This window comes from Phodopus roborovskii, unplaced genomic scaffold, assembly GCF_943737965.1.
Source record: "Phodopus roborovskii unplaced genomic scaffold, PHOROB, whole genome shotgun sequence".
NCBI lineage: Eukaryota > Metazoa > Chordata > Mammalia > Rodentia > Cricetidae > Phodopus > Phodopus roborovskii.
The window spans coordinates 40,289,116-40,316,336 of NW_026126480.1; the positions used below are offsets into that span (position 1 = coordinate 40,289,116).

The 27,221-nt window shown below is 43.7% G+C and overlaps 1 protein-coding gene across 1 annotated transcript in view; it reads right to left on the reverse strand.

Moving 5' to 3' along the window:
* Cpxm2 (carboxypeptidase X, M14 family member 2) overlaps window positions 1-27,221 on the reverse strand; it is a 101,177-nt gene that overhangs the window by 61,159 nt on the left and 12,797 nt on the right. The window contains exon 3 of the mRNA XM_051193183.1: window positions 16,552-16,661. Coding sequence (XP_051049140.1) covers window positions 16,552-16,661 — 110 coding nt within the window. The remainder of the gene's footprint in view (window positions 1-16,551; window positions 16,662-27,221) is intronic.

Consider the following 27,221-nt stretch of genomic DNA (forward strand, 5'->3'; position numbering starts at 1 on the left):
ACTGCTATCTCAAGAAAAGGTGAGTTTCAGAACCTCCTAGTCAATACTCCTCAGGAAGCAAGCTTTAAACTAACCAATATGTCATGGTCAGGTGGCCTTGGAGATATCTGTGATGGTGGTAGTGCTGTGGGACTTGTCTCCTAAAATGATAAGGAAAAGTTTGCACTTCACTGTATTTCCAGAGGCTTCCAGGTACTGATGTAGGTTAATCATTAAGAAACCTGGTATCTGCTGCATAGCATCTCAGTTTCTAGCCCTGACAGACAGCAGGGAGGTGAGATGCCAGCCCCCCAGGCTATAATTATACAGCCACTTCCTCTCTACAGTGGAAGGCAATTATCTTCCTAATGACAGAGATTTGCAGCACATTAATGACCTACAATGTCACAACGTGTGCCCTCTCAAGAAACTAGAACATGCACTTATGTTTTTGTTGTGGTTCCCTGTTCTCTTAAAAGCACTGGAGACTGCCCTTTAGAGCTCCATTCATCTAGTAGCTCAAACCTTCACCAGACCTCTGCTAAGTGGCAGGTATAAAAGGTAAAAAGGCATGTGTACCTCATCCCTAAGTACTAGAACAAACTGAAGACTAAAGTCCGCACATGGAACCACAGTGACAGCCATCACACAGATGCTGGCAGAGAGCATGCTCCAAGGATGCACCACAGGCCCTGAGTCCCAGATGACATTCCAGGATTTGCATAGATGGTTCTGGGCCTTGTTTTCAGGTAGCTGTCAATGTGGGGGCCATCATCCTTTTTCCATTAATGCCCATAGCCAAGTGTGGGTTCAAACAATGAATGCTCACTCAGAACTGAGGGGATGACTCAGTCAGTAAAGTGTATGGACCTGAGTTCCATCTCCAGCAGCCACATAAAATCTGGTCATGGTGTGTTAGTCTGTAACTCTAGTGCTTAGGGTAGAGGTAGAGACAGAAAGAATCCTGGAAAACAATGGCCAACTCTTTTATCCAATTAGTAAATGCTGTGTTCAGTGAGAGTCCCTGTCTTAAAACATAAGGTAGAGAGGGTAGAGGAAAATACCCACACACTTAACCACAAGCCTCTACACACACACACACACACACACACACACACACACACACACACACGCACGCACGCACGCACGCATGCACGCACGCACACACACACACAAGCATATACACATACACCAAAATGAAACAGTGCTCCATAAATGTTAGTTTTCAGAATATTTAAAGCAGGAAATTTTTGGCTGGCTAGCACCGACAACAGGTAGAAATGTGAGTGAGTGCCTGCCTAATGAATTATTTCACATTTTGCAAGATCCAGGAAATTATGCCACTCATGTCATTCACTGTCAATCACATTTTTATTCAACTTAAAACATCCAGGAAATGTTTATGAACTCAGAAGAAAGGAGATTGGCAATCTAAGGATCTCAACAGGCATCCACAATACCCTTCTGAGGATAATGTGGCCATGTCTAGTGTCACTGGGAAGCTGTAACATCTAGGAGAAAGGATGTCATTCAACACCTGCAATGCACAGAACAACTGCTACACAAAGAGCTAGCTGAATAAAGTGAAGCCACAGGCCCTGGACTCTGGTTTAAAGGCCCATGAACACTAAGTGGGGTGCTGGCTTGGATGCCTACACTGTAGAATCCTGGAAGCCAGGGCTTTCTGCATGCTCTTCCCCAGCATCAGCTCTCCAGGACATGGAATTGCTTTTAAGACCCCTGGCTTTACCAGCCAAGAGATACTGTTTCTGCTGCCAGTCTCAGTTTGTTCTAGACACAGTAGCCAGTCAATTAAATAGAGCACAGTGTTGGGGGGGGGGGGGTTCTGGCTGGTGGAGATGACTCACTGGGAAATTATAGCCATCTCTGCAAAATCAATTAGGAACTTAAAAAGCAAGCATCCAGAGAGGTCACCAAATTATTCCACAGGGTAATAAACAGTATTAGTGAAGTGCCTCTGAGAAACCAGAAAATGAGAACATTCATCCCTGTGTTTAAGGCAATAAGGACAGCTGACAAGAGGGCTGAGGGGGTAAAGGCACTAGGCACAAAATCCAAAGACCCAAGTTCAAATCCCAGAACCCACATGGTGGAGAAAGAAAACTGACTCCTTCAAGTTGTCCTTTGATTTACATTTACCTCTCGGTGCATTAACAAATAAACATAATTTTAGAAAGAAAACTAAAAATAAAGAAGTTAGGGAAATACTTGCTCCATTTTGGAAATTTTTCAGTTAGAAGTTGTTGAAATAAAAGATTTGGTTCCTTCAAAGATAAGTGACTTTGAAAGACACCATTAAAGTGGCCTGATTCTTTCTGCTATGACAGCACACAGATTGAGAACTAACACAATTTTCTCAAGGCAAAGAAGTTATATGAGACATCTGCAAGGCACCTATCAGACTCAGTTTTGTGAAGGTTAAATGTGGCTGGAGGTCTGTAACAACAACACCAGTTAACAGGATCCACTTAAGGGGTCAGATAATGCATCTGCCTCAAGGTGCTGGGGCAAACATTTGGGGTTTCCTTCAAAGAAAAAATCCTCCAAACAAAACAACATACAAAATACAGCTTTAGTCTCTGGTAAGATTCAAAGACATTTGTGCTCACTAGATCACAACACATGAAGACAGAGCCAGGGGCAGGGGTCCTTAGTGACAGGAGACAGAGGTATAGCTTACGGGCAGCACTCCCCTGAGAACCCAGCCCCAGACAGGCTCAGGAGAGGTGGGCAGGACTGAAGTGAGCTGGCTTCCCAACAGACATGAGGAATCAACTTGGTTTCCCCCAACTCCACTGATAACTGGAAAACTGTTTCCATGGGGGAAAATAGTCATGAAGCCTGGACGTGCAGATCCCAGGGTCAGGAGGAAAAGTGAGGCAGATTTCAGGAAGTTGTCAGCACACAGAGAAAGAAGACAACTTCACTCTTCTCTCCCTTGGCCAGGCTACAGAACACCACACATATGGACTCAGCATCTAACAAAACCAACACAGATGTCATAGGGAACAGAAAGGTGCTTTAGGAAACTGTAATGGATGTCTCTAGAAGGAGATGTCACTTGCATAATGCAAGAACAGGGATATTTTCTAGAAGCACTGAGCTAGCAGGCACTCTTGAAAGTGAAGAAAGTAATTGAATCTTAAAAAAAAAATTAGAAAAGGAAGTTGAGGAACGCATAGAAAATAGACAGAACACAAAAATGGAGAGTTGTGGGGGGAATTAAATCAAAGAAAGAAGTATAAAATATTTTTAGGGGGAAAAACTACTGAATAAAAATTATAACATAATTTTCCAGATCTGAAATACTTCAGTGTCTAAAATGCTAAGAATACATTGAATAACCTAAGACACATTATCATCAAACTTCATAACGTCAGAAACAGAAGATGCAGAAGCCATCAAAAAGGAAACAAATGCATAAAAATCAAAGAAAAGAATGGCTGCAGAGATGAGTCAGTCAATAAAGTACTTGTCAGGCAAGCAGTGTGACCCATGTTCGAGCTCCAGAACCCCATATAAAAAGCTGGGCAGGGTGGTATGAGCTTGTAATCCCAACTCTGGGAACATGGGGACAGGTGGGTCCCTGGGCTCTTGGGCCAGCCAGTCTGACTGAATCAGCAAACTCCAAGCGAGTAAGAGATCCTGTCTCAAAGTATAAGGTAGAGAGCAGAGAGGGAAATATCTGATATCAACCTCTGGCCTCACATACATGCACATACACATATGCATGTACACACATGAACAAAAACAAAGAATACAAAATAAAGATGCTAACAAAAGTAGAGAGAATACAACTTTAAAATTCAGACGCCTCTAAAGATTTCTCATCCTAGAATTTTAGTTTCTGTTTAACGATGATCAATCCATTGTTATGGAATAATAAGCAAACTTTTAGATTGATTGGTGTAAGAAATAAAAATATTATCAGCTATTTTCAAAACAAAATTATCTAAAGCTTAGGTTCAATGACAGATGAGGAAAAAAAAAAACCCTCTGGACTCTGCTAACATCTGCTAGCTTAGCTGCCCCCAACCAAACCACCCCATAAAACATTATCAATGTAGCCAAGCTCCCCTAATGTTAGGTCTCACAATACACCTAATAGCCTGCAAATGTGACAAGGTTATATACCTAAAAAGCTTTAAAATAAACAAGATGAAATAGATAAACCCAGGCATGATCTTTGTCAAGAAATAGATAAACATAAGTGACAGGTGATATGAAGACTGTTACCCAACATGGCTCAGCCAATGAGGAAAAGGCGGGAGAGACCTGCATTCAGGATCATAAAACATGTTCTCTGAACCCAGTGCCACTCTATCTGGGTTGTCACTCAACCTTGTAAAATAAACTTCCTCATGTTTGCTACCCTGGACCTCCAGTGCTTGTTATTATATGAGTATGTGGGAGGGGTTCTTTGATCCTCACAATCCTCTCCTCTGAAAGTTTATTACTCATGCACCATTTCCATGAAATTACTAGAGGGTGTTGTTAGACAAAAATTAGAATGTCATCATAGGTCTGGGAGAAAGGAGCTGAAACCAATTGCCCATCAGAGAGCTGTATGAGGAGAGTTACTAGCCCCCTGCTACAGGCAGTGAGCTCGGCCCTCAGAGGGAATTTCAGGCTATTACAGGTTTCCAGCATAGAGAATTCACAGAATGATGAAGTCTCATGATAGCAGCTATACAGATGAGTCAGTGAGCAATCCAGGGGTCCGGAAAAGATGTCTACAGAAACACAGAGAGCGAAAGCTAGCTAAAAGTCGCTCATAAACTCAGCTTTGTAGAAAAGTGTGTTGAAGCCATTTCACAGACTCAGTCGTGGTACAAAGTGGAGGACAGACCTTTTCAATAATATGAGCAATTCTAGGAAAACTAAAGGTCAAGAAATAAACGAAATGAACTTTCATGATCTGAAATTATCATATTTATTGACTTAGTAGGAAGTAATATTTTAGTAGCCATACAAAGGAAAATGTTTAATATAGATCTACTAAAAAATTGAATACATGGGGCCAGCAAGATGGCTCAGCAGTTAAGGGTACTCGCTGAGCAAGGCTGAATTTCATGCCAGCAACCCGTGGCAGAAGGAGGGAACCAACCCCCAAAAGTTGTCCTCACACCTCCACATGTGAGCCAGTGCAGACACACACTTGCTCAAATATGCTTGAGCATACACACACACACACACACACACACACACACACACACACACTTGCACATATACACACAAACACAAGAATATTTAAATAAGATTGAGACACAATTTTTATTGAATGCACAAGAGTGAGAGTGAGTAGGCGTTGATCATACTCACAAATACTGAGGAAGTAACCACCTCAGCAATAAATGGGAGTGGACACGAGGTCAGGCAGCATCTAAGGGATAAAATGAGATGACAGTCTCATCCTCCATAGCCAGCATCCCAAAGGCACAGCCAAAACTTATAAAGGAATACTTGTCAATATGTACACGTTATTTTAGTAGTTAAGTTCCCCCAAGAAACAATGACAATCACTTGAAAGTTGTTGCCCATCCCCAGCGCTGGTGGCAGTCGGCGGTGAGGTGAAGCATGGGATTGTGCTGATAGAAAACCGATTTCTATGTTACTGATGTCTTTCTCTCAACATTGATTTCTGTATCTTGCTTCTAAAACTGATGTTTAAAGGTGCATGTTGAGTGTTAAAAGCACACAAAATGTCCACAGAATTTGAGTGTAGAAGATGGAATGGGTCCTAAGTTTTCTTTCATTTCCAGGGTCTATAGAACACCTCCTACAGGCCAGGCATCAAGTGAAATGCTTTGCTCAGTGGCCTTTATGGAAAGCGGCTCATGCTTTGGAATGAAATCACTGAGCTGCATCTCCCACTATCTTCAGCCACCTCTGTGAAGAAACATCTGGAAGCAAATTAAAAAGTCATAGCCCACTGACTATAACCATTTAGCAATTCTAAGATAATAGACTTACAGCTGCTATTCAGCAGGCACAGCCCAGGGCTGTTTATACACAAAGCAGAGTAAAATGATAGTTGCATTTTAAAGTAGTTTTGAGAGAGAAAACAATGAAAAGAAACAGTGACTTGCCTGTTCCCAACAAGTTACTACCTTTAGTGGTGGGTAAGCCATACCCTGAGGTGTTAGCAGGCCCTTCAATTAGTGGAGCTAAGTAGTTCACCTGAAGCCATAATGTGGCATGATTGTCTGCCTTCCATGAAACTCTGCAACAAACCGAAGACAAGCTTGATAAACACATAAAACTGCTCAGGTGCCTGGGGCAGGCGAGATGGCTCAGCAATTAAGAGCACTTGCTGTTCTTAATTCCCAGCTCCCAGCACCTGTCTTCTTATAGGCTTCCGATTGCCTGCAGCTCCAGCTCTGGGGGACCCAATGCCCTCTTCTCTCCTCAAAGGTCACCTTCACGGATGAGGCATACACAGAAACACAGATGTAAAAATGTAAACCTCTAAAAAAAATTTCTTTTCAGGCACCTATAAGGAAAGCACTCTGTACAATCCAAACCTTGCTCTCTAACGTCAGCTAGAAAAACAGTGCTCACTGATTTTGAGGTCACTTTTAAAACTCAAAACCAATGGCTGCATCATTCCCCTGCAGCAGCCAAGGGAGCCAAGGAAGGGATTGAAACTGAAAACATAGCCAAAGAAAATCTAGTAAGTGCACTAAAAGCATGCATTGTTTTGTTTGTTTGTTTGTATATGAGGAAAGATAGAAATGATGTTCGTTGAAATAAAATGAAAGAATGTTCACTTTCCAATTCATTCAACTGAAATCACAGAACTGCTCTGGTCACTATAGCTGCATGTGCATGAAATAAGTTTAATTCTCAAAAAGAGCAGTCATCATGACTGGATGAACTCCCCGTGCCCCAGCATAGCGTGAACAGCCTCCAAGATTCACACGGCACAAGCCCAAGTCCTCGCTCTGCCTCATCATCTGCTCCATCACCAAATAGTCTTTTTTTTATTCCTTTCTTTTTTCCTTCCTTCCTTCCCTGCCTCCTGCCTGTCTGTGTGTCTTTCTTTCTTTCAAGACAGGGTTTCTCTGTGTAACAGCCCTGTCTATCCTGGAGCTCACTCTGTAGATTAGGCTGGCCTTGAACTAACGGAGATATGCCTACCTCTGCCCCTCCCCCTGGGTGCTGAGATTAAAGGCATAAGCCTTCACCACCTAGCTGTAGAGTGGTCTTAACACTGGAATTATCAACATTGGACTCTGGGTCCTAGCAGCCCTACCACAAAGGCTCAGCCAGCCATCCCCAGTAACCAGACTAAAGAGACAAAATACACAGAAAAGCAGAGAAAAGAGTCATTCACTGTGGCCACATGGGGAAGGAGAACAAATAAAGAGGTCCACTGTCTGAGTTTTATCTCTGTTGCTGTGATAAAATATAATTATGAAAAGAAACTTACAAGGGGAAGGGGTTTATTTCAGCTTACAATTCCAGGTTGGAGTCCATCATTGTGGGGAAGCCAAGGCAGGAACTTCAAAGAGCTTGTCACATCACTTCCACAGTCAAGAGCAGGGAGAAACAAATGTATTCATGTTCGCTGGCTTCATTGCTTATGCTCAGCTCAATTTCTCCAGTCTTAGAAGGTTCAAGACTCCCACCTAGGAAATGGTGCTGCCCACAGTAGGCTGGGTTTTCCCACATTAATTAACTTAATTAAGTCTAACCTCCACAGACATGGTATAGGACAGCTGGCCCTATGTAAACAATGCATCGTTTAGAGTCTCTATCAGGTGATTCTAGTTTGTGTCAAGTGGACAAATAAAGCCAATACCATAAATTCAAGTGACCACCCCATGTCTATCTTTGGGGTCCTGACATGTTGTTTAAAGTCTAAACAGAGGTCAAGCAAGCAGTCTTGTTCAAGTTGTGGTTTCAACCATCATTGATCCATGGTTGTCAGGGCTCCAGCCTTTTCCTCAAAATGGTCTTACAAGTTGGCTTAACTTTGTGAAATCTCTTCCTAAGAAACAAATCCCCTCTCTGGTTGGCACCAGGCTTCAACCTTCTATTTCACCCCGCATGATGCTCCTGGAAAATGTCCAGTTTCTTTTGGTTCATTGTCTCAGTGGTCTTGACATCAAGGGGAGAGATACAGGGTTAGCATCCCTAGGAGAAGACTGCTATGTGACTACATGCCCCTTAGATTAAATACTCTACAGACTGCCCATCACAGAAAGGAAGATACCAGGGGACTGAACAAAATTCACTCCGTTTTGTGGCTGAGCCAGCTGCAGCTTGTGACTAAATTTACTTTATGATACACCCCAACTTTCTTGTCAATGGGAGAACTTGGTTTGTTTAGCTTGTTGACAAGTGTTCTTTCTTCAGTGTGGCTTAGACATTCTATTTCTGGATTTGGCTTTTCCTTTAGCTACCAACCCATTTCTTTGCTTGAAGTTAAGCTTTCCAATACATTTCAATGATCCACATCTTTTTCAGTTAAGCTAATGTAAACATACTTAGTTCTGTGTATTGTTTAGAAAGTCCCTGTGGACTCCCTATTCTGGGCAGTGATGAAATCATTGTTTCTATTTCTCTCTACGCTCCTCTTGTTGTGTCAAGGTCTAATTTCATTCATTACTTTCTTCTTAGCATCTGTTTTTATATCAGCTTTCATTTTTAACTGACACAACAAACCATGTGCAACTATGGGATAGAACATGACAGTTCAATGCAAATATGTAAGTTGTGAAGATTAGATACATCTGGGCAACAACGTGTCTAAAACCTCACAAGTCATTTGTTCTTTCCAGAAACATTTTTAAAACCCTTTCTATGGGGCTGGAGAGATGACTGAGCAGTTAAGAGCACTGGCTGCTCTTCCAAAGGACCTGAGTTCAATTCCCAGCACCCACATGGCAGTTGACAGTTCCAGGGGATCCCACACCCTCATAAAGACATATAAGCAGACAAAGCACAACTGCACATAAAAATTAAAATTAAAAAATTAAAAAACCCTTTCCACAATTATTTTTAAATATATTATTATTATTATTTTAAAATATTCAATATTTGCTGCTGGCCCAGGTCACCATACTGTGCTATAGAATGTGTTCACAATGGAAGCAAGCTCTTTCTTCGTCCTCCTCCTTCTCCTTCTTCTCCTCTTCCTCCTTCTCCTTCCTTTCAGACAGGGTCTCATTTGGCCCAGAATGACCTCTAGCAGCTCCTGTATTCACAGTGGAATTTGCTTCCACTATTGCTCATTTTTAACATTTATTTTACATCTATGTGTGTGCTTAAGTGCATATATATGTGCCATATGTAATATGCAGATGTCCTCAGAGGCCAGAGAGGGCATCAGATCCTCTGGAAGTGGGGTTGGAACAAGTGCTTGTGAGCTGCCTGGCATGGGTACTGAGGGACATCGTTATGAGTGCATATTTTGAATTTTCCAAGGGAGTCATTATTTAAAACATCCAGTCCCATTATTATTACAAAAATGTGAATACCCCAAATTCCAGTGTTTTGGCACCTAGCACTGTGTCCCAGACTGCTGCTTAAAGCCAGATGCACAACAAAGCCCCTTTATGGGAAGAGACAGGATGCCATGCCTTGACTCAGAAATTATCCTCACTGGGATTATTTCTGCCTCTGCAACCACCAATGCATAGCAGACCACAGTACAAAGCAGCCCCCAGCACACAGAACCCCCCCATCACACAGCAGTCACTAATGCATAGCAGTCCCCAATAAATGGCAGCCCCAGTACACAGCAGTCCCCAATAAACAGCAGCCCCCAGGAAGGGCTTGTGCAGGCACAGTTAAGTCTCCTGCAGCCATCCCATAAGCTAAAAACAAAGAGGCTGAGTGCCATGAGACTGAGTCAGGGCTGGAGGATTAGACAGGCTTGAGGACCAAAGGTCCAGCCATGGGCAGGCATGGACAGGCATGGGACATGCAATGGAAAACTGCAGAGAACCAGAGCTCCAGGCTCTTCTTCCCAGGAAAAACATAGTCTCATAGCTAGGAGTCACTGTGAGGTTCCAGGTGCATTGGCACCAAACCATATGGCGCTGCTGGACTGCAAGTAGGCTGTGGTCCATTGGTTAGACCCTCCCACTTCCTTAACATCTAAATGAGACAGAAATGCAGCACTGAGACAGAAATGCAGCACTTGGAAATTGCTATTAACATGCTCAGACCTCTCCAGCCACCTGACATGTCAACAGTGGAGCAAGTCACTTAGGCAGAGGTGCAATAGATTGCCAGCTATATCAAAGCCCTTAGAGACTTAGAGAGATGCTTTGGGGAGAGGGCAGGAGGTGAGCTGCTGTTAAACGCTTCACCTGAGTGCCATGTGTTATATAATGTGGGTCTCTAAGAAAAATAGCAGCTGTGCTTGCTTGCAAGAGACCATCTCAGTCAGACCAGGTCACTGTTGACAGTCCCTCAGAGGAGCAGGGGTGGGGTGGGTTGGAAGGATGAGAGAGGTGTGTGAGGAGGTTCACTGGGCCCTCACCTGAGATGCGAGCACTCCTCCAGTCATTGGTATGTATTTCTTCCCTAATTGCAGGTGACCTAAGTGGTGCTACAGTTATAAAGGCTGGGGAAGGTTAATGGGTTAGAGAGGTATCTATCTCTGGGGCGGTGAAGAAGTCATAACCTCTAGCAGTCCCCCACACTCCTGCAAGTATCCCCTCTCCCAGTGTCCTAGTTTGCTTTCTGTTGCAACTTGCCAGGGGCAAAGGGTGCATTTTACCTTACACGTAGAGGGAAGCTAAGGTAGGTACTCATGGCAGGAGCTTGAAGTAGATACCAGCAGGGGCTCAGCTCTCAGGTAGTCTAGGTTTGTACAAGCTGGCAAAAACAAACTCTGAACTTAAATAAGTCCAATAAACTCATTGGCTCCCCAGAGAAAATTTTAGTGGAATCATATCTGATTTGTCCCTGGGACCTTAAGAAGAGGGGATAGACAGTGTTTACATCTCCTAGGGAAAAGAATCCTTGCAATATGAGGTTACTCCTAAGACTAATAGGCAAAGGATAGGAGCATATTTTAAAGGCTTGTCAGTAGACTCTTTGAAAGTTGCAAAGTTCATTTCCAGGCAATCTTGGGCTCGACTGGGGCAAAGGAGACCAGTAACTGTCAATGAGATCACAGCTGGGAAATCAGTGGAAAGGGTCCTGTGTGCCCTGGAGGGATGGTCGCTGTGACACTATGAGTAGCCAAACCTTCCCCATCCTGCCTACTGCTTCTTTTTCCCCATATTTGGAAAATCTGGTCCCTATGTACTGGTGCAATCCAAGCCCCACTTCTTTGTTAAACTTATACTTATGACATTCATAGGAAAAGTTAGCAAAAAACAAGAGTCCTAAGTTGGATCCCGAGGATGCTTTCAAAGTCCTCAGCTTAAAATGAGATGGCTGTTGTTTCTGCCACACTACAACAGGTATGTCCCAGTGAAAGCTCACTGTTTGCAGAGTCTTGTACTGCAAAATCCACGTTCCTGGGGGAAACCCTAGTCATTCCAAAGTCTGTGTAGTTAGGTGTTAAACTGAAGCTTCCAGAACAAAAGCCATAGCTATGTTAAATAGTCCGCAAGGCTGATTAACTAAGTCAGATTTCCAGTGATTGTCAGGAGTTGGAATACTGCTGGTCAGTCTATCTTGGACTATCATTATCCCTCCTAACAGCCATTCAGTGCCTACCTCTGTGCTTGGCCTAGCATTCTTGTGACTACACATGTAAGTCCCTTTGAAATGTACCGAGACCCTTAGCTTCTGCTGACCCAAAGGCTGAGGATGCCATCAGACAGCATCTGAGACCCATAGCAGAGGTTTCCCAGAATGGCTGTAACCTACCTATCTAAAGTTCCCAACAATGTGTTGAAAAGGTGTCTTTACTCATTCCTTTTTTTTTTTTTTTTTTTTTTTTTTTTTTTTGTTCTGTTGCTATTAAAACAACTTCACGAATCTATTACCATGTTAGAACATAACCTTGTGGAGAACCTGTATCCCTGTTCTATAGCCATCACCACTCAAATTTGGCTCCAGAACAAACTATCTCTATTCTTCAAAGTGAAAACTGCATTGGCATTGATGCCTGTGATCACAAGACTCAAAACAGCGAAAAATATGAGCAGTTAAATACAAGCACAGACACAGCTTTAAACACTTGATACAGGGCTAGGGCACTAGCTCAATTGGTAAAGTGCTCATTGTACACATAAGGATATAAGTTTCATAGAAAGGCTGGGTACATGTTGGTAACTCCAGCACTGGGAAGGAAGAGACTGGGGCTAGAAGGCTGGCCAACCTAGTCACATCACTGAGATCCCAGCCAGTGCTAGACTGTCTCAAAAAAGGTGGTCAGTACCTGAGGAACACTAAGGATTGGCCTCTAGCTTTCCTCTCTCTGTCTCTCTCTTTCCCTCTCTCTCTCCCTCTCTCTCTCACACGCATATGCACACTATGATTGTAGGTTTGATCTTTGTTTATGATATATAACAGAAGGTAAAATACTGCTATTCCTTGTGGAGGCAAGAAGAAAACTTAAAAGAGAAAGTGAGCAAAAATGAAGACTGGACCACTCTAACCCAAAGGAATAGGAAGCAGGAGACTGTACTGCATGGCAGCCTCAGCATCCATCTAATGAGTACACTCCCATCAGGTGCTTTAGATGGTCCAACACACCATCAGTACCTAGTCAGTCCTCACACTTGTTGTTCCTATCTGTGCATTCCAAGAGCCATGGAGTAGAGACATTCTAACAGACTCTGTGACTATGCTGAGAGGGTGTAGATATCTTGTTATAACTCCCTGAACACAATGCTATACACACTTACATTGAATTCAGTATTAAGAGTAATCTAGAGGTGGTTGAACATATTTGGGAGGATGTGGGAAGTTACGTAAAAATATATGAAAAACTTGGGTGCCCCAGGACCATTGATCTGTTGAAGCAATGGTCCACGGATGTCAAAGAAGGAAAACAAAAATCGAATGTGAAACAAAGCTATGTTAGTACCAAGCGACGTCACTCCATAATAACCTCACTCCTGTACCAGCAAATGTGTCCAGGAACACTCTGGGTATCAGGACACATTAAACTGAAAGAGTGTCAAAACAAGGCAAAGACAGTAGAGAAGTACTGGCTGACTCATCCTTGCAGATGTCACACCTAGACCGCCCCTAGCTGCTGAGGCAATTTTATGGCATTATGAGGAGCAACCATCTGAAGCTTCAAGCAGCTTGGATTCATGAGGTGTCTCTCCTGGGAAATCTTAGCTGTGTCCCTCCAAGCTCTGTGTTTGCTCTGTAAAAGTCAAAGAGCCAATGATGGTATTTGTCTGTGTTGTTAGTGTTAAATTAAATAATGCATGAAAATCATCCAACAAGATGCTGACAGCTCTTAGAGCAATGCAACTCTCCCTTTACTAAGAACCAGATCATCATGAATGCTGTGAGTGAACAGGGCCTTCCTCCTGCTACTTCTGTACCAGGTCAGGCAGACAGCCCTTCACAAAGAAACACGTGGATTCTGAGGAGGATGAATGAGGCCTCTGAGAACCACCAGAGATCATTCCTCACCTTTTCCCCTTTAGTCACACCATATTATGACCAGTTTGAGAATCTCAGGCTATAAGCTCTGTGTATTGTGGCCTGGATGCTGGCCCAGTGTGTGTACCTGCAGAGACATGGGCCAGGGAAGGGTTAGACTAAACGTGTTCAATTCCTGATGCACGAGAAGACAGACTGAAATGCAACTTCTAATTCCAACACCTTGGTGATTCTCACACTTAAGATCCCATTAGCTTGACACGCCTACAAAATACTCACATGGGAGACAAGATATGATTATTTTTAAATCATAGTTCTAATTGTTGTGTGGGGGTGATGTATTCTTGGAGCATAGCTTTAATTGTGCACCTGGATCTGTCAAATTGTGATGTCTTTAGTGCTAGCTCCAGAAGGTAGGAACTAAAGGAGGGCTCTGACCCTGTCAGTGTTTGTCTCTGAAGATCTTATCCAAGCCCACCCATGGAGGTTAGGGAGATAGTTCAGTCTATAAAGCACTTACCACATAACCATGAGGACCTGAGTGACCCCACTACCACATTTTTTAAGAGCTGGGAAGGTAGGAACAAGGGAAATCTCTGGGGCCTGCTGGCCATCCAGCCTAGCCAATCACTAAGCTCTAAGTTCAGGGAAACATCCTGTCTCAAAAAAATATGTGTAAGGCAGAGGGTGTAAGGCAATGTTGACCTCTGAACTACACACACATGTGCATAGACACTACTACATATGCATACACACAAACACATATACAAAGCACACTTATGTGTTATGTGCCTTGTTCTACCATCTTTGGTCAACCCCAGAAAAAGGTTCTATCATGGCCTGATTGTAAATTGTTCCCTGTAGGTTCATGCATTTGAATACTTGATATCTTTAGTTGGTGCTGCTGGACGGGAGACTATGGAAGCCTTTGAGGGCTATGAGCCAACCAGTTTCCAGTCCTGCTCTCTACTTCTGGATCCACCCAGATGTGAATGGGCATGATTGAGTGCCCACTGCCATCTGTGTCACAACAGGTTGCAAGCCTTCCAAACCACAATGAACTGTATGTTCTATACAGTGAGTCAAAATAAATCTTCTCCTTTAAGGGTTTGAGCAGCAACTCTGCTCTGTAGCATCAGTTCTAGAGATTACCTCATGAGAGGGCTCCAGGGTAAACAATTTACCACTTCAGAGAAAAAGACCCATGGAGATAAACTACTCTGTGATGTCCAACCACCTCCTTTCTCCATCTTCATGACAGGCAGCAGAGTGTGCCTCTGCCCAGGCGTTTATGGAGGGGAGCTTGCTCTTTCCTAGGCTACCCTTCCCATGCATGAAAGAAAAAGTAGAAATAAAGATCAGAAGGTAAAGACTCCTCCAGTGGGCTGGATGCACAGCCTAGAGATGGTAAGACGGTCACATTCTAGCCATACTTTGCCAAGTCTCCAGTGATATCCTCTGTGCACCCCCCTCCCTTTTATCACAGGTGCAGTTCTAGACTCTGGGGGTTCACAAGCAGAAGACCAGGTCTGTCCCCTCATGTGGGGCTCATGCTCAAGGAGTGGGCTCATAAACAAAAGTACAACGCTTCATTTGATTGACACCATGATGGTATCTAGAGCCACCTAGGAACCTATTTCTGGGCATGCCTGTGAAGGATTAAGTGAAGTGTGGTGGGAAGAGCCACCTTAAAAGTAGACTGTCGTATGGTCTGAGGTCTTAGACTGAATAAAAAAGGAGAGAGACACGTGGCATGGGTATTCATCTCTCTGTTCCTGATCATGGACAGATCGTTAGCAGCTACCTCAAGCACTCATCTCCATACCTTTCCCATAGTTCTACCCTTGAACTGCAAGCAAAAAAAACCCTCCCTTAAATTCCTTTGCCCAGACATTTGCTCACAGCAAAAAGAAAAGTAACTTCTGCACCAAGAAAAAGTTATAGATTCCCTCTTAGAGGACTGGAATCCTTCCTAGGGGGCCTAGGACCCTCAGAGATTCACAGTGGTCTCCCCTGGTCAATCCCTGAGAGTTCATCTTCACCCTCTTACAACACACAAGAGGGCTTTGTTTGGTTGTGATGTTTCTTCTGTCACTTTCTTTTTGGCACATTCAAATGGTTAGCAGCTGTCACTTTAGAAGACCTGGTAATTAGAGGGTCCCCAAAAAAGAAAAGAATCAGAAAAGGGGTACCCCGGGTTGCATAGAAGAAGGGCCCAGCCCACCAAGATGGGCTTCACAGAAAGAATGTGAAGGGCCAGGGGACAGCTGCCACAGGCCTGGCTTTCCCTCCAGCCTCCAAAAAGATAGTCCTGCTTACACCTGGATTGAGCCAAGTGTCCCACCTGGATATAAGAGAACAGCCATGCGTTGTCACAGAGGCTGAGTCCTACAGCAATGAGGGGAGCCTTCCCATGGCTCAGCGAGATTATTGCTTTGGGTGCCACAGGGTCTTCCCTTCAGGCAAAAGAAACACTGGAGGAAAGGCCTGTGGTTATGATTTGAGTGGCTTGTGGAGTGTGAAGCTCAGAGAGGGAGACTAGACAGTATGAAGGACCAAGATCACAGTAGAACCCCAGAGAGGTGGCCACATATGATGTGTCCGGCCCTGCGAGCCAGTGAGTTACCACAGAACATCTGGATGGTGTGGGTGGGCCTGGTGACTACCAAAGAGGAGAGGGAAGATCAGACCACCTCCCTGCTGTGTGGTAGACATCTCTGCCCTGTCCTTGCCTGTGGGCATTCTTCATTCTGCTCCCGCCATTTCTACACAGAGGGCACCCAAAGGGAGGTCCTTCATCCTTTCCTCATTTGTCTTGCCTTCTGTCTCTGGAAAAGCCCATTCCTCTGCACATAGGCCTACACTGCAGTGCCTCCTCACCTTGAGAACTAGCTAACGCTCTTCAAACACCATGTCATGTAGCCACCCACCCAAGCTCAGCAGTAACTCTCCCTGTGTCTGTGCCATGAGCACTCACTCATCAGTGTGACCAGAATGTATCTGAGAGGCTAGTACCTGAATGTTGAGTCTCCCACGATGCGCTCCCAGGCCATAGCGCTTTGCTGTGGAGGCATGCAGCTGGAAGTCTGTGATTTTTAACGTTTCCAGACCAAGAGGTGGGCAACCTGGGAAGGACAGGGTTTGTTAGAAACAAAGATGGATATCAGAAGAAATGAGGGTCTGCTTTTCAGAGGGGCCAGGTACTTTCTTCCCCCAATGAGCCCCTAAGGTGCCAGTATGGCCCCCTTTGCCTTGACACACCCTGTGTTTCAGACATATTAAGTCAATGCAACCATCAATGGCTCTCCAGTTCTGTCACTAGCATTTGCTTTCTGAATACTTGTGCTGAATATTCCTTCTTTGTTGCTGGCTTTGCTCTGTTTGATGCCATTTACAATTAAGGCTTCTTCCATGAGACTCAGCCAGAGAATGATACATGGTAGAAATCTAACAATCCCATGCTTGACCTCTGCAAATTAATCAGAACTTGTTGATTTTTGCCTCAGCAATTCTGGCCTCTGTTGTGCACGTAATGAGCAGAGCAGCATAAATAGAAACCTCTATTGTCTTCCTTCTTGGTGGAATGGGTAGCTGTGAGAAAAGCTCCTGAGCACATCTTGACCCCAGAATAAATGCTAGCCAAAGACTGCCCAAGTCTAGACCATCATACCTATACATAACAACATTGTATGGCAGTCTTTGTGAGCCTATTTCAGAGCCACACAGACACATTCCAGTCTCCACTCAGCAGAATATGAAGGAGAATCCATTGTCTCATCTAGCCCTGCAACCTCCATTTCTGTCATTTATAGTCACACAGACAGATGCACAGGTTGACAGCCAGATAGTCAGATAGCTCGCCATGACAATTATTGCCATTCAAAGCATATATTCTAGAAAAAGAGAATGTCTCATACATATATAAGTGTTTTATTTCAAAAAGGGAACTACTTGAATGAAGTTAAATATTCTATTAAAACTGCTTCTCGGGTAAGAAATCCCATTAAGATATATGATATATGGAAAGAAGAGCCTATAAGTGGGGTATTTTATGGATGCTCATCTCACACTGACTGAAAAGCTCAATGTCTGCTCTCTGCAAGGGCCTAGGCCATCGTGTGCCCGTGGCAATAGTGGAGTTTCACATAAGTTGCATCTACTCTTGTCCACACCTACAAGAGTGTCACAGAAGGACTCAAAATGTTCTGCTCCCTTCATCCATAGACTTGCTGGGCAGTGACTTTGATGGGAACCCACATAAATAAATGGATGGACTCGGCTAGTTCATACACAGCTTCTTCCATGACTCCAGCACCCTGCCACTGGGACTTTTTTTCCTTATTAGAAGGTGCTGTCTTTAGGTGATCTTGTTTTGTTTGGAAGCCTTTCCCATCGGTCATGTGGGAGTAGCTAGCAGGGGATCCATCCTAGGAGAGCATGTCTATGAAAGGCAAAGATGAAGGTATAGACCACTTGGATTAGTAAGTGTTGTTTGAGTGAAGGAAACCAACAAACAGCACCTCATTTAAACAAGGAAGGATTGCTATAGGGACAGGAGGGACAAGATAGGACTGGGCAGAGCTCTCCTCAGCCATGTAGCATACTCTGTGCTGCCAGAGGAAGGGACTGACTAAGGGTGTCTCCAGCATTATACCATACCTGCTGCATAGCCAACTGCCTGGCACCAGAACTTGATACTATCAGCAGAGAAAGTGTAACACAAGTTAGATGCAAATTCACAGCCACCACAGTGAGTGGGACAATCCTGTGGAGTTCCCTGTCCAGTGCTCAGGGTTAAGCTGGGAAGTGCAGGGCAAGGGTCACAGAGATACAGCAAGGCAGTCAACCTCACTCAAGAAGCGTATAATTAGTTAGATATCCTCTATTGTTTTTCCCTCTGACTGCCTCACTATTCACCTTCCACTAATAGTTACTGTAATTCCCTTCCTGGGGTCACCAGTGGGTCGGGGAGCCTGGTGGCAACTGGCTCCCTGGTTGACACAGTGCAGCTCATTACAGGTCTCAAGAAAATCAGCCCCTGCCAAACTGTCTGTAAGGACCCCACTTCTCCAAACAACATTTTAAGATGTTTAGAGCCAGGGAGATGGCTCATCAGGCAAACATACTTGCCACCATGTTTAACAAGCTGAGTCCAATCCCAGGGTGCTGGAAGGAGAGGAGAACCAATTGCAAAGTTGCTCTCTGAACCCCTCATGAGCACTGCTGCATGTATCCACACTGCAGCATGCACATGTTGTCCCCCACACACGCGCACACATGCACACACTAAATGTAAAATCTTAAACGTGTTAAAATGAATAAAAGCTTAAATACAGAGTAGTTTAGATTTCTCTCCTACATTCCTTTATATACAAAGATCAATGAGGCAACAATTTTAGATTATAGTCACAAAGTCACATATTTCCTGGAGAAGGTTCCTGGGCTGGTCTTAATATGTGTACTGTACATAGGAATGCCCTGTTAGAACCAGCAAGTTCCTTATACTAAGGACAAAAAAGTAGGAGGCAGGAGAATTATTGTTCGGTTTTAGACTTTAAATTAAGTCTAAGTATAGTATACTAATATGTTCTACATATTGTATTCTTAACCCTGATGAACTTCAGTTTTTTTTGGGGGGGGGCTGATTCATTTTCCTCCTCTTGATACCCTGAGAACATTCTATGTTCTCAGAGGAGCTGGTGGGTGTTCAGAATCTGCAGAGAGACCCTCCCACCAGTGCACCTGCAGGGTCCTCTGCACCCGAGAAAAAGATGAGGAAGGTAATTAAGGTATCACCCTAAATTTGTTCCCACACAGGAGGATGGTGGGTGGTGCCATGTAAATGAATAGAACAGTATGGAGGCTGAACAGCCAGAAAGGCCAGAGAGGAGCCCATGTCATCACAACACATCAAGGCATCTAAGATCCTGAGTCCTGCACAGGGAGACAGGCAGTTCCTCTTTCCTGTGGCCAGAGGGGCAAGCAAAGACTAGAGAGGACTACATAAAAAAGTAACAACCGACAGTTTCCTTGGAGCCAACACCCAGGGCTTCTACTGGTCCCTGGTGACATCTTCAGAGCTTCAGACTGTGCTCTGAGTTTTGTATTCCTGCTATGGGAAGGAGAGCAGCTAACTCTAAACCCCAAGGCAGTGGAACCCTAGGAAAACCAGTTAGCATAAACAGAGGGGCTCCGAGCACACCTCCATCTCCTTAAAATCAGAAACTTAGAGAGCGGAGCAGAGATAAGGGTTGTATTTTCAGCTACAGTCAGTCCTTGGCCTGTCTGCAGCTGTGTGAGATGACCCAGAGGTGAGTTACACATACAGGGGACTGACTGAAAAGAAATCATGAATTTGTTATCAGCTAATCAACAACCAAGGGAGTCAGAGGCACTTTCAGACATATGAATACTTGGGAAATGTACCTGTTCCCACCGGCTGGGAACTGTAGAAAAAGCGTCAGAATTAAACAAGCACAATGGCTTGTAAGACCTAGAGACAGTGAGACCGAGGACCCTGCTAACCAAGGAGTTCCAGACAGGAGGTAAAGCAAGTGTTGAAATGCCTTTGGTTTACTTTGTCAAGGAGTCACCTGCCCTGCCAATCACAATACTACCTTCCAACAAGGAGAGTTTTCCTATGTCCTTCAAGAAACACTGCAAAGAAAGACAGGAATGTGGTTACAGTGGTGATGGATAATAAAGAGGAGAAACAGCGTTTCTAAGCTTAATTGAAGTATCTGCAAACAAACAAACAAAAAACCCTCTCTATGGAGCTATATATTTATAACACCAAGCCATGAGGTAATTACTACATATTGAGGCTTCAGATGAACAACTGAGTCCTTGCCTAGCACGCAGGAAGGCTCCAAGTTTGATCCTCATACCATATTTTTAAATGCACACCATATTTTTAAAAATATAGAAAACAAAAACCACAAAGCTAGCATGATGGCCGATGCCTATAATCCCAACAACACTCTGGATGTGGAGGCAGGAGGATAAGACATTCAAGGTCATCCTCAGCTACACAATGAGTTTGAGGCCAACTAGGGCCACATGAGATTTGGCTTTAAAAAAATAAAAAGTTCTTGAACTAAACAGGAAAGGCATGCACAGCCCTTCATGCCTCCTGGACATCTCAGTATTCTGGTAAACCTGGCTCCAGGGGCCACACTGTAGCAAGGACCTATTCCCCAACTAATCAGTGCCCTGGGCCAGCAGCCATACCATAAAAACAAACATGTCTTTGATATCAAATTGAGTTTCTCCCACTTTTTAAAACAGGCTTTTATCCTGAGATGCATGTGGGTGAGAGAACATGGCAAAAAGTGTGAGGGAAAAAAAAAAGTCTTCAGGAAAATATTAATTAGAGATCCAAAATGTGTCACCATCTGGGGAAGACTGACAGTCACCAGAGAGGAAGCCACTTTCTCTTAAGGCATGCGGCTCTTGGAACACCCTGTGCCAAATGAAGCTCTGTCTCCCAGTGCCACTCCATCTGTGGGGACTCAGGACACACATCATTAGCTCTGTCCTTTGCTAACACTCTTTCCATAGAGACCAGTGTACACAATGAAGGACACTACCCTAGTGTGTCTTCATCAATCCCCAAGGTCCTTGCCATGACCATCAAGCTTTGTGTGACAGTAAATTTTAATTACCAACTTGATAGTCTAGAACAGTGGTTCTCAACCAATGGGTCACAACCATTAGGAGTCACATATCAGATACCCTGCATATCAGACATTTACATTACAATTCATAACAGTAGCAAAATTACAGTTATGAAATAGTTTTAGGTTGGGGTCACCACAACACAAGGAACTGTACTAAAGGGTCAAAGCATTAGGAAGGCTGAGAACCACTGCTCTGGAGTTAGCTGAGAAAAGAATATCAATGAAGGACTGTTTAAATCAGATTGGTTGGTGAACATGACTATGAAGGATTTTCTTAATTGGGTTATTTCACATAGGAAGATCTACTCTGAATGTGCACAAAACCATTCGTTGATTGGGCCCTGAACTGTATTAGAGTAGAAAATGGCAAGCTGAGCAAGCAGGCATGCATTTTCTCTGCTCTTGACTGTGGATGTGATGTGATCAGCCACCTAACACTCCTGCTGTAGTAATAGCCCTACAGTGATGGACTATAACATGGTTTAAAACAAAAACAAACAAAAAAAAAAAACAAAAAACAAAAAACAAACAAACAAACCTTTCTCCCCTAAGTTGTTTTCGGCAGGGTGCTTTATCACAGCAGTACAAATGAAACCAGGACACGTGGTACATCAGTTCTTGAACACATTCCAACACTGCCTACTGATTTTAATGTCAGGAACAACTCTGTGGCCCGGACATAGTAGGGAAAAGAATACATAGCACATGAATTGTGATTTGTAGGCACCAACCCCAAAGTTCCACTCCCAGTGTCCCACATATCCTCAGGGAACTGTCATGAAGTCAAATCTTGAAAAGTTTGTTAAATCGATGAGCAATTAGGCTAATGTGCAAGCAGCTCCCTCTGAGTTGCCTCCTCTGGACATCTTGTCACTTAACCTCCCCAATATCCACAAACCCATCTTACCCACAAACAAAGTGAGCCTTGGAGAGGCCAGACTGACTTGAATAATTACAAAATGTCCAAGGGCAATTTGAAAATCAGCTGTGACAGGAGATCCCAATACCCTCTTTATGTTCCCCCATTTGAGTTCCAAAGTAAAACACCAATGCTTTGGTGGCATTGTAGGTCACACCAGGAAAAGGGACCAGAAGTGGGAAAGTCATCACTCCTGACAGAGAGGAGCTGTGGCCCACTGTGGCTGCTGGCTACTATAAAAGCAGAGGATCTTTGAAAACATAGAGTGCAAGAGGCTCCCAGTAATAAATTTCTAGCTCTCTTGGATTTTTGTCTTCAATGTTGCCTCTAATCCAATAGGATTTACTTATGTAATTCTTTCCTTCTCCCAACTTGACCTTCCCTCCAACCAATAGAGAGTGTGGAGGCTGCTTCCTGTATGCTGAGGTTCTGTTTGTGGTGGCTCACTGCCTGACTCGGACACCAAGAGCTGCTCTGAAGGGTGTGGAAGTCTCTCCGGGTCTTGGGAAGTCTATGAATTAATCTTGGTCTTATCGAATCACCCTTGGAAAGCTCTTTCATACCCGCCATATCAAAGAGGACCTGAAGATGTGCCCCACTGCACTGCTGAGACAGAAACTAAATGACCCATTCCAAGACCCAAAATCTTTGGAAGAACCTAGAAAAATGGAGATGCCCACATTTCACACAGACTTGGATCATTGACAGCAGCTCTCAGTAAAGTCTTCTGAGGTGCCAAGAACCTCGAAGGGTCCCCAGAATCTGGCTGACATTTCTTACCTATGCAGTAAAAAGAAGTCTGAGGAATTTCTTTCCGTGCCTCTGTGTTCAATAAGGAAATGCTTTGAAAACTGGGAGGCAAGCCCAAACCTGGAGCCCATGGAATCTGCCCCAGGAGGCGTCAGCCTCAAAGGATCTGATCCAGCCGTTTACGTTTCCCTTGGATGTCCAGTTTGGTGGCTACTTCATATGGAAAGCTCCCATACTCCATTCCCAACCATGCCACTCACACTACCCACCCTGCCACGGGACCAAACTCCTAATGAAAGCCCCACCATCTCAGACAGATTAGTCTACCTCCCTAAAGAGTCTGGAAGCCTCTATCACAAGTCAAAATGAATGTCCATCATAGAATTCCAAACATAAGAGTGACGTGTATCAGAAGCTGCTATGACTGATAATCACTGTCTCTGAGTCATCATGGGAAATTCATATTTTTCCTCATACATTGATAATAAAGACCCCAGAAGGTAATTACTGGTTCAAAACAGATGGCTTGTCACCACATGCATGGTTCACCTACACTAGTATTTACTTCATGTTTCTAATATAACAAATAGTTTCAGTAGCAATACATGAATACAAGAGGAGACTCTATCAGTAGAAGATAGAGATGAATGTCTTCAAGACCTTGGGGAAGGCAACAATAAAATTAACATTATGGAAAAGCACCAACCACCAAAGAAAAGATTAACGATTGGTTTGTTTTAGGTTTAAGAACATCTGTTATATTAATGCCCTTCCGTGATAATGAGATTGAGGACTACCTTATATGCCATCCTAGAAGCTTCATCTAGTAGCTGATAGAAGCAGAAACAGACACCCACAGCTAAACACTAGCTGAACTCTTGGAATCCAGTTATAGAGAGGGAGGAGTGATGAGCAAAGGGGTCAAGACCAGGCTGGAGAAACCCATAGAATCAGCTGACCTGAATAAGGGGGAGCTCATGCACCCTAGTCTCATAGCTAGGGAAACCAGCATAGGACCGACCCAGACCCCCTGAATGTGGGTGTCAGTTAAGAGGACTAGGCAGTCTATGGGGCCTCTAGTAATGGGTCAGTATTTATCCCTAGTATATGAATGGACTTTGAGAGCCCATCCCACATACAGGGATACTTTCTCAGCCTAGATACATGAGGGAGGGCCTAGGGCCTGCTCCAAATGATATGACAGACTTTGAAGATTCCCCATGAAAGGCCTCACCCTCCCTGGGGAGCAGAAAGTGGATGGGCTGGGGTTTGGTGGTAGTGATAGGGGAGGATGGGAGGGTGAGGGAACTGGGATTGACATGTAAAACAACCTTGTTTCAAATTTAAATTTAAAAAAAAAGATGGAAAAAAAAAGAAAAAGAAGAAGATCTGTTATTTAAGACAAGCTTGGTAGAGTGAGAAGATGAGTCAGTGGGCAGAGACAAGCCTTGCTCTGAATACCTGACAAAAAGTAAACAAACAAACTCTCCTATAAATGAGAAGAATGGCAGGGGAAAACAGGGCCTAAGGGGAGTTGAACAAAATAAGTCATTCTAATGACAAAGAAGCATCAACCATTATTCACCAGGAAAACACATAGTTAGACCACAGCAAAACAGCAGCATATGTCACCAACATGAATAAAATGGAGAAGATTGATAAAACTAAATGTGGGCTTTTAGGAAGAAAAGCAACCGCTGTTGGTTGTGTTGATAGTCATCTTCAACTTAGAAAATTCTCTGCCCATTCTATGTTACATGTGTGCATGTTCATGTGTGCATGTATGAGCATGTAAGCTTGTGTACACATGCGTATGGAGGCCAGAAGCCAAGGTCTGGTATCTTCTCCAGTTGCTTGTCTGTCTAATTTTGTTTTTACAAAGTCTCTCATTTAACCTGGAAATCATCACGTTGGCTAGACTGACTGGCCAGTGAGTCAAGGATTCTCCTGCTGCCTCCTTCCTTGCGCTGGGGTTATAGGTGTGTGTCTCTATGCCCAGCATTTTTCTTTCCAACATGGAGATCCAAAGTTAGGTCCTCACTCTTGCCCAGCAAGCACTTTACCAACTGAGCCATGTCCTTAGGCCCTCCCTAGCAGTCCTTATTGAAGATACTCATTCCCTATGATCTAGCAACTCTAATGGAAGTACACACCAAATGCACTCTGCAATAGCCAAAAGATAAAATCCAAACCAATACCTATCAATAGGAGAATGGGTACATAGACAGTGGTATACAGGCCTGCTGTGGATTCCTACAGACCCATGATGATAAACAAGATATAGTGATGCAGCAACCTGGCTGAGCCTCACAAATATGATAACCAACTAAAGAGATCAGACACAAGAGTGTACGGCATGAGTCCACAAATATTACCATTCAAAACCATATCAGTCACCTCTGATCACAGCAGTGTTTAAGCAGGGGCTCAGAGCTGACTTCCAGCACAATCTTCTTGTAAAGAGCAGTTGCAATGATGCATTTTCACACTGTGTGGTGTCCATGACAACCCAAATCAATGTGTGGAGATTACACACTCCAATGAGTTGTATCCTTATGTTCCCATAGTTTTCTCTATATATGTTAGCCCCCAATAATATTTTAATGGGCTTAGCTTTACCTAACTACCAAATCATAAAAACACCAAAGTAGATCTATTTATCCAATGGAATAAAAGATGGAATAAAAGAGATCTATGCTGAATGTAAAAAAGGTTTACATAGCATATGATTTCATATATGTCATTGTCTTACAACTACAACATTATGGAGAGCAGAGCTGCATTTCCAGGAACCAGGGCCTAAGCATGGGGAGGGGATTGTCTCTAAAGAATAGCACAAACACCATCTGACAGGACAGGACTGTTTCCAGACAACACACATGATACAGCTCCACAGTCCTGCATACACACACACACACACACACACACACACACACACACACACACACACACACACACCACACGGCAGAATCTGAATATCATCGTCTGTTTTGTCCAAGTCAATTTCTTGACTCTATTACTTTACTACCGTAGTGTAAAAACATCACCACTGGTAGAGACAGAGTGAAAGGTGAATCAGACCCTTTTCCCATTTTTCTTGTTGGGTTTTTGCTTTTGTTTTATAACTTCTTGTGAATCCAGTTATTTCAAATTAAAAAAAAAATTCTTTAAGGAGATTTTAAATGCTAAAACTTCCCCGCCCTGAATTCAGAATGACTTGATGCAACCCATAACACTCTCAATTGCTCAGAAGTGTCTTAGACTTCGGGGAATTTTGATTGAAAATGATGCAACCACTCCTAAGCTTGCCCTAGAAGCCCAAGACTCAAGAAAGGAGATATACTTGAACCTAACACCAGATGTGGAACAACATCCACTACGTGCAAATCAGATAAAGACAGAAGGAGAAAACAGCTTCTGGATAGGGAGGGCATCCATCCCACCCTTACTGTGTGCCCCCAGTCTTAAATTCAGATTGTACAGCAGCTAGAAAATTAGACACTTTGTGATACCTTCTTGTGTGGCTTCCTGGAGTCACCAGGTGCCCACATCTCCTTCCAGTCAACTTTGCACAAGGACTCTCATCATGAATTCTCAGAAAACACTGGGACAGAAAGGGAAGGTAATTCACCCCTCAGCAACTTAGACTGGTGATAGCAAAGGCTTTTACTCCCTCCTTTCAGGACCAGCACACAGGCAGATGTCTTCAAGCGAAAGTCAAGTAGCTTTCAACTTGGGGAAGGAACTGGAAAGTCACATAGCGAAAGGTGTGGGCACAGAAAGAGATGGAGAAGTAGACAAGAATTCAACCAGACTAGTAGCTGAACGTGTACCTGGGATACCTGGCCCAACTGATATAGTGCTTTAGACACATAACAGCTAAGCACACATTTGCTCTTGGGAAAGTTCTTCAAGGGTGACTTCTATAAGTCCCATGGACTGCAGACTCTTTTAAGAGCCCTGTCACTTGCCTTCAGTGTGAACTGTCTAGTCATCAGACATAGTCTCTGTCCCTTCCCCGGGTGAGCAACAGGAAGTCATTATTCCTTCTCTCTCATGTATTCATCGACCCTTTCTTTAAAAACAGAATAATTCCACAGGCTAATATGATAGCTAAGACACTCAGTGAACTGGAGGTGTGATGGCTGCCTTTAAGGCAAATGACCCCATCCATGAGGCCAACTCAGAAAAGAATCTAGTTAATGGGGTCATCTATGTCAGAACGGAGGAAATGCCATATGTACATTGTGTGTGTGTGTGTGTGTGTGTGTGTGTGTGTGTGTGTGTGTGTGTGTGTAACTGGGCCTCCAAAATCTTCCTGAAATGCCTGCCCCAAT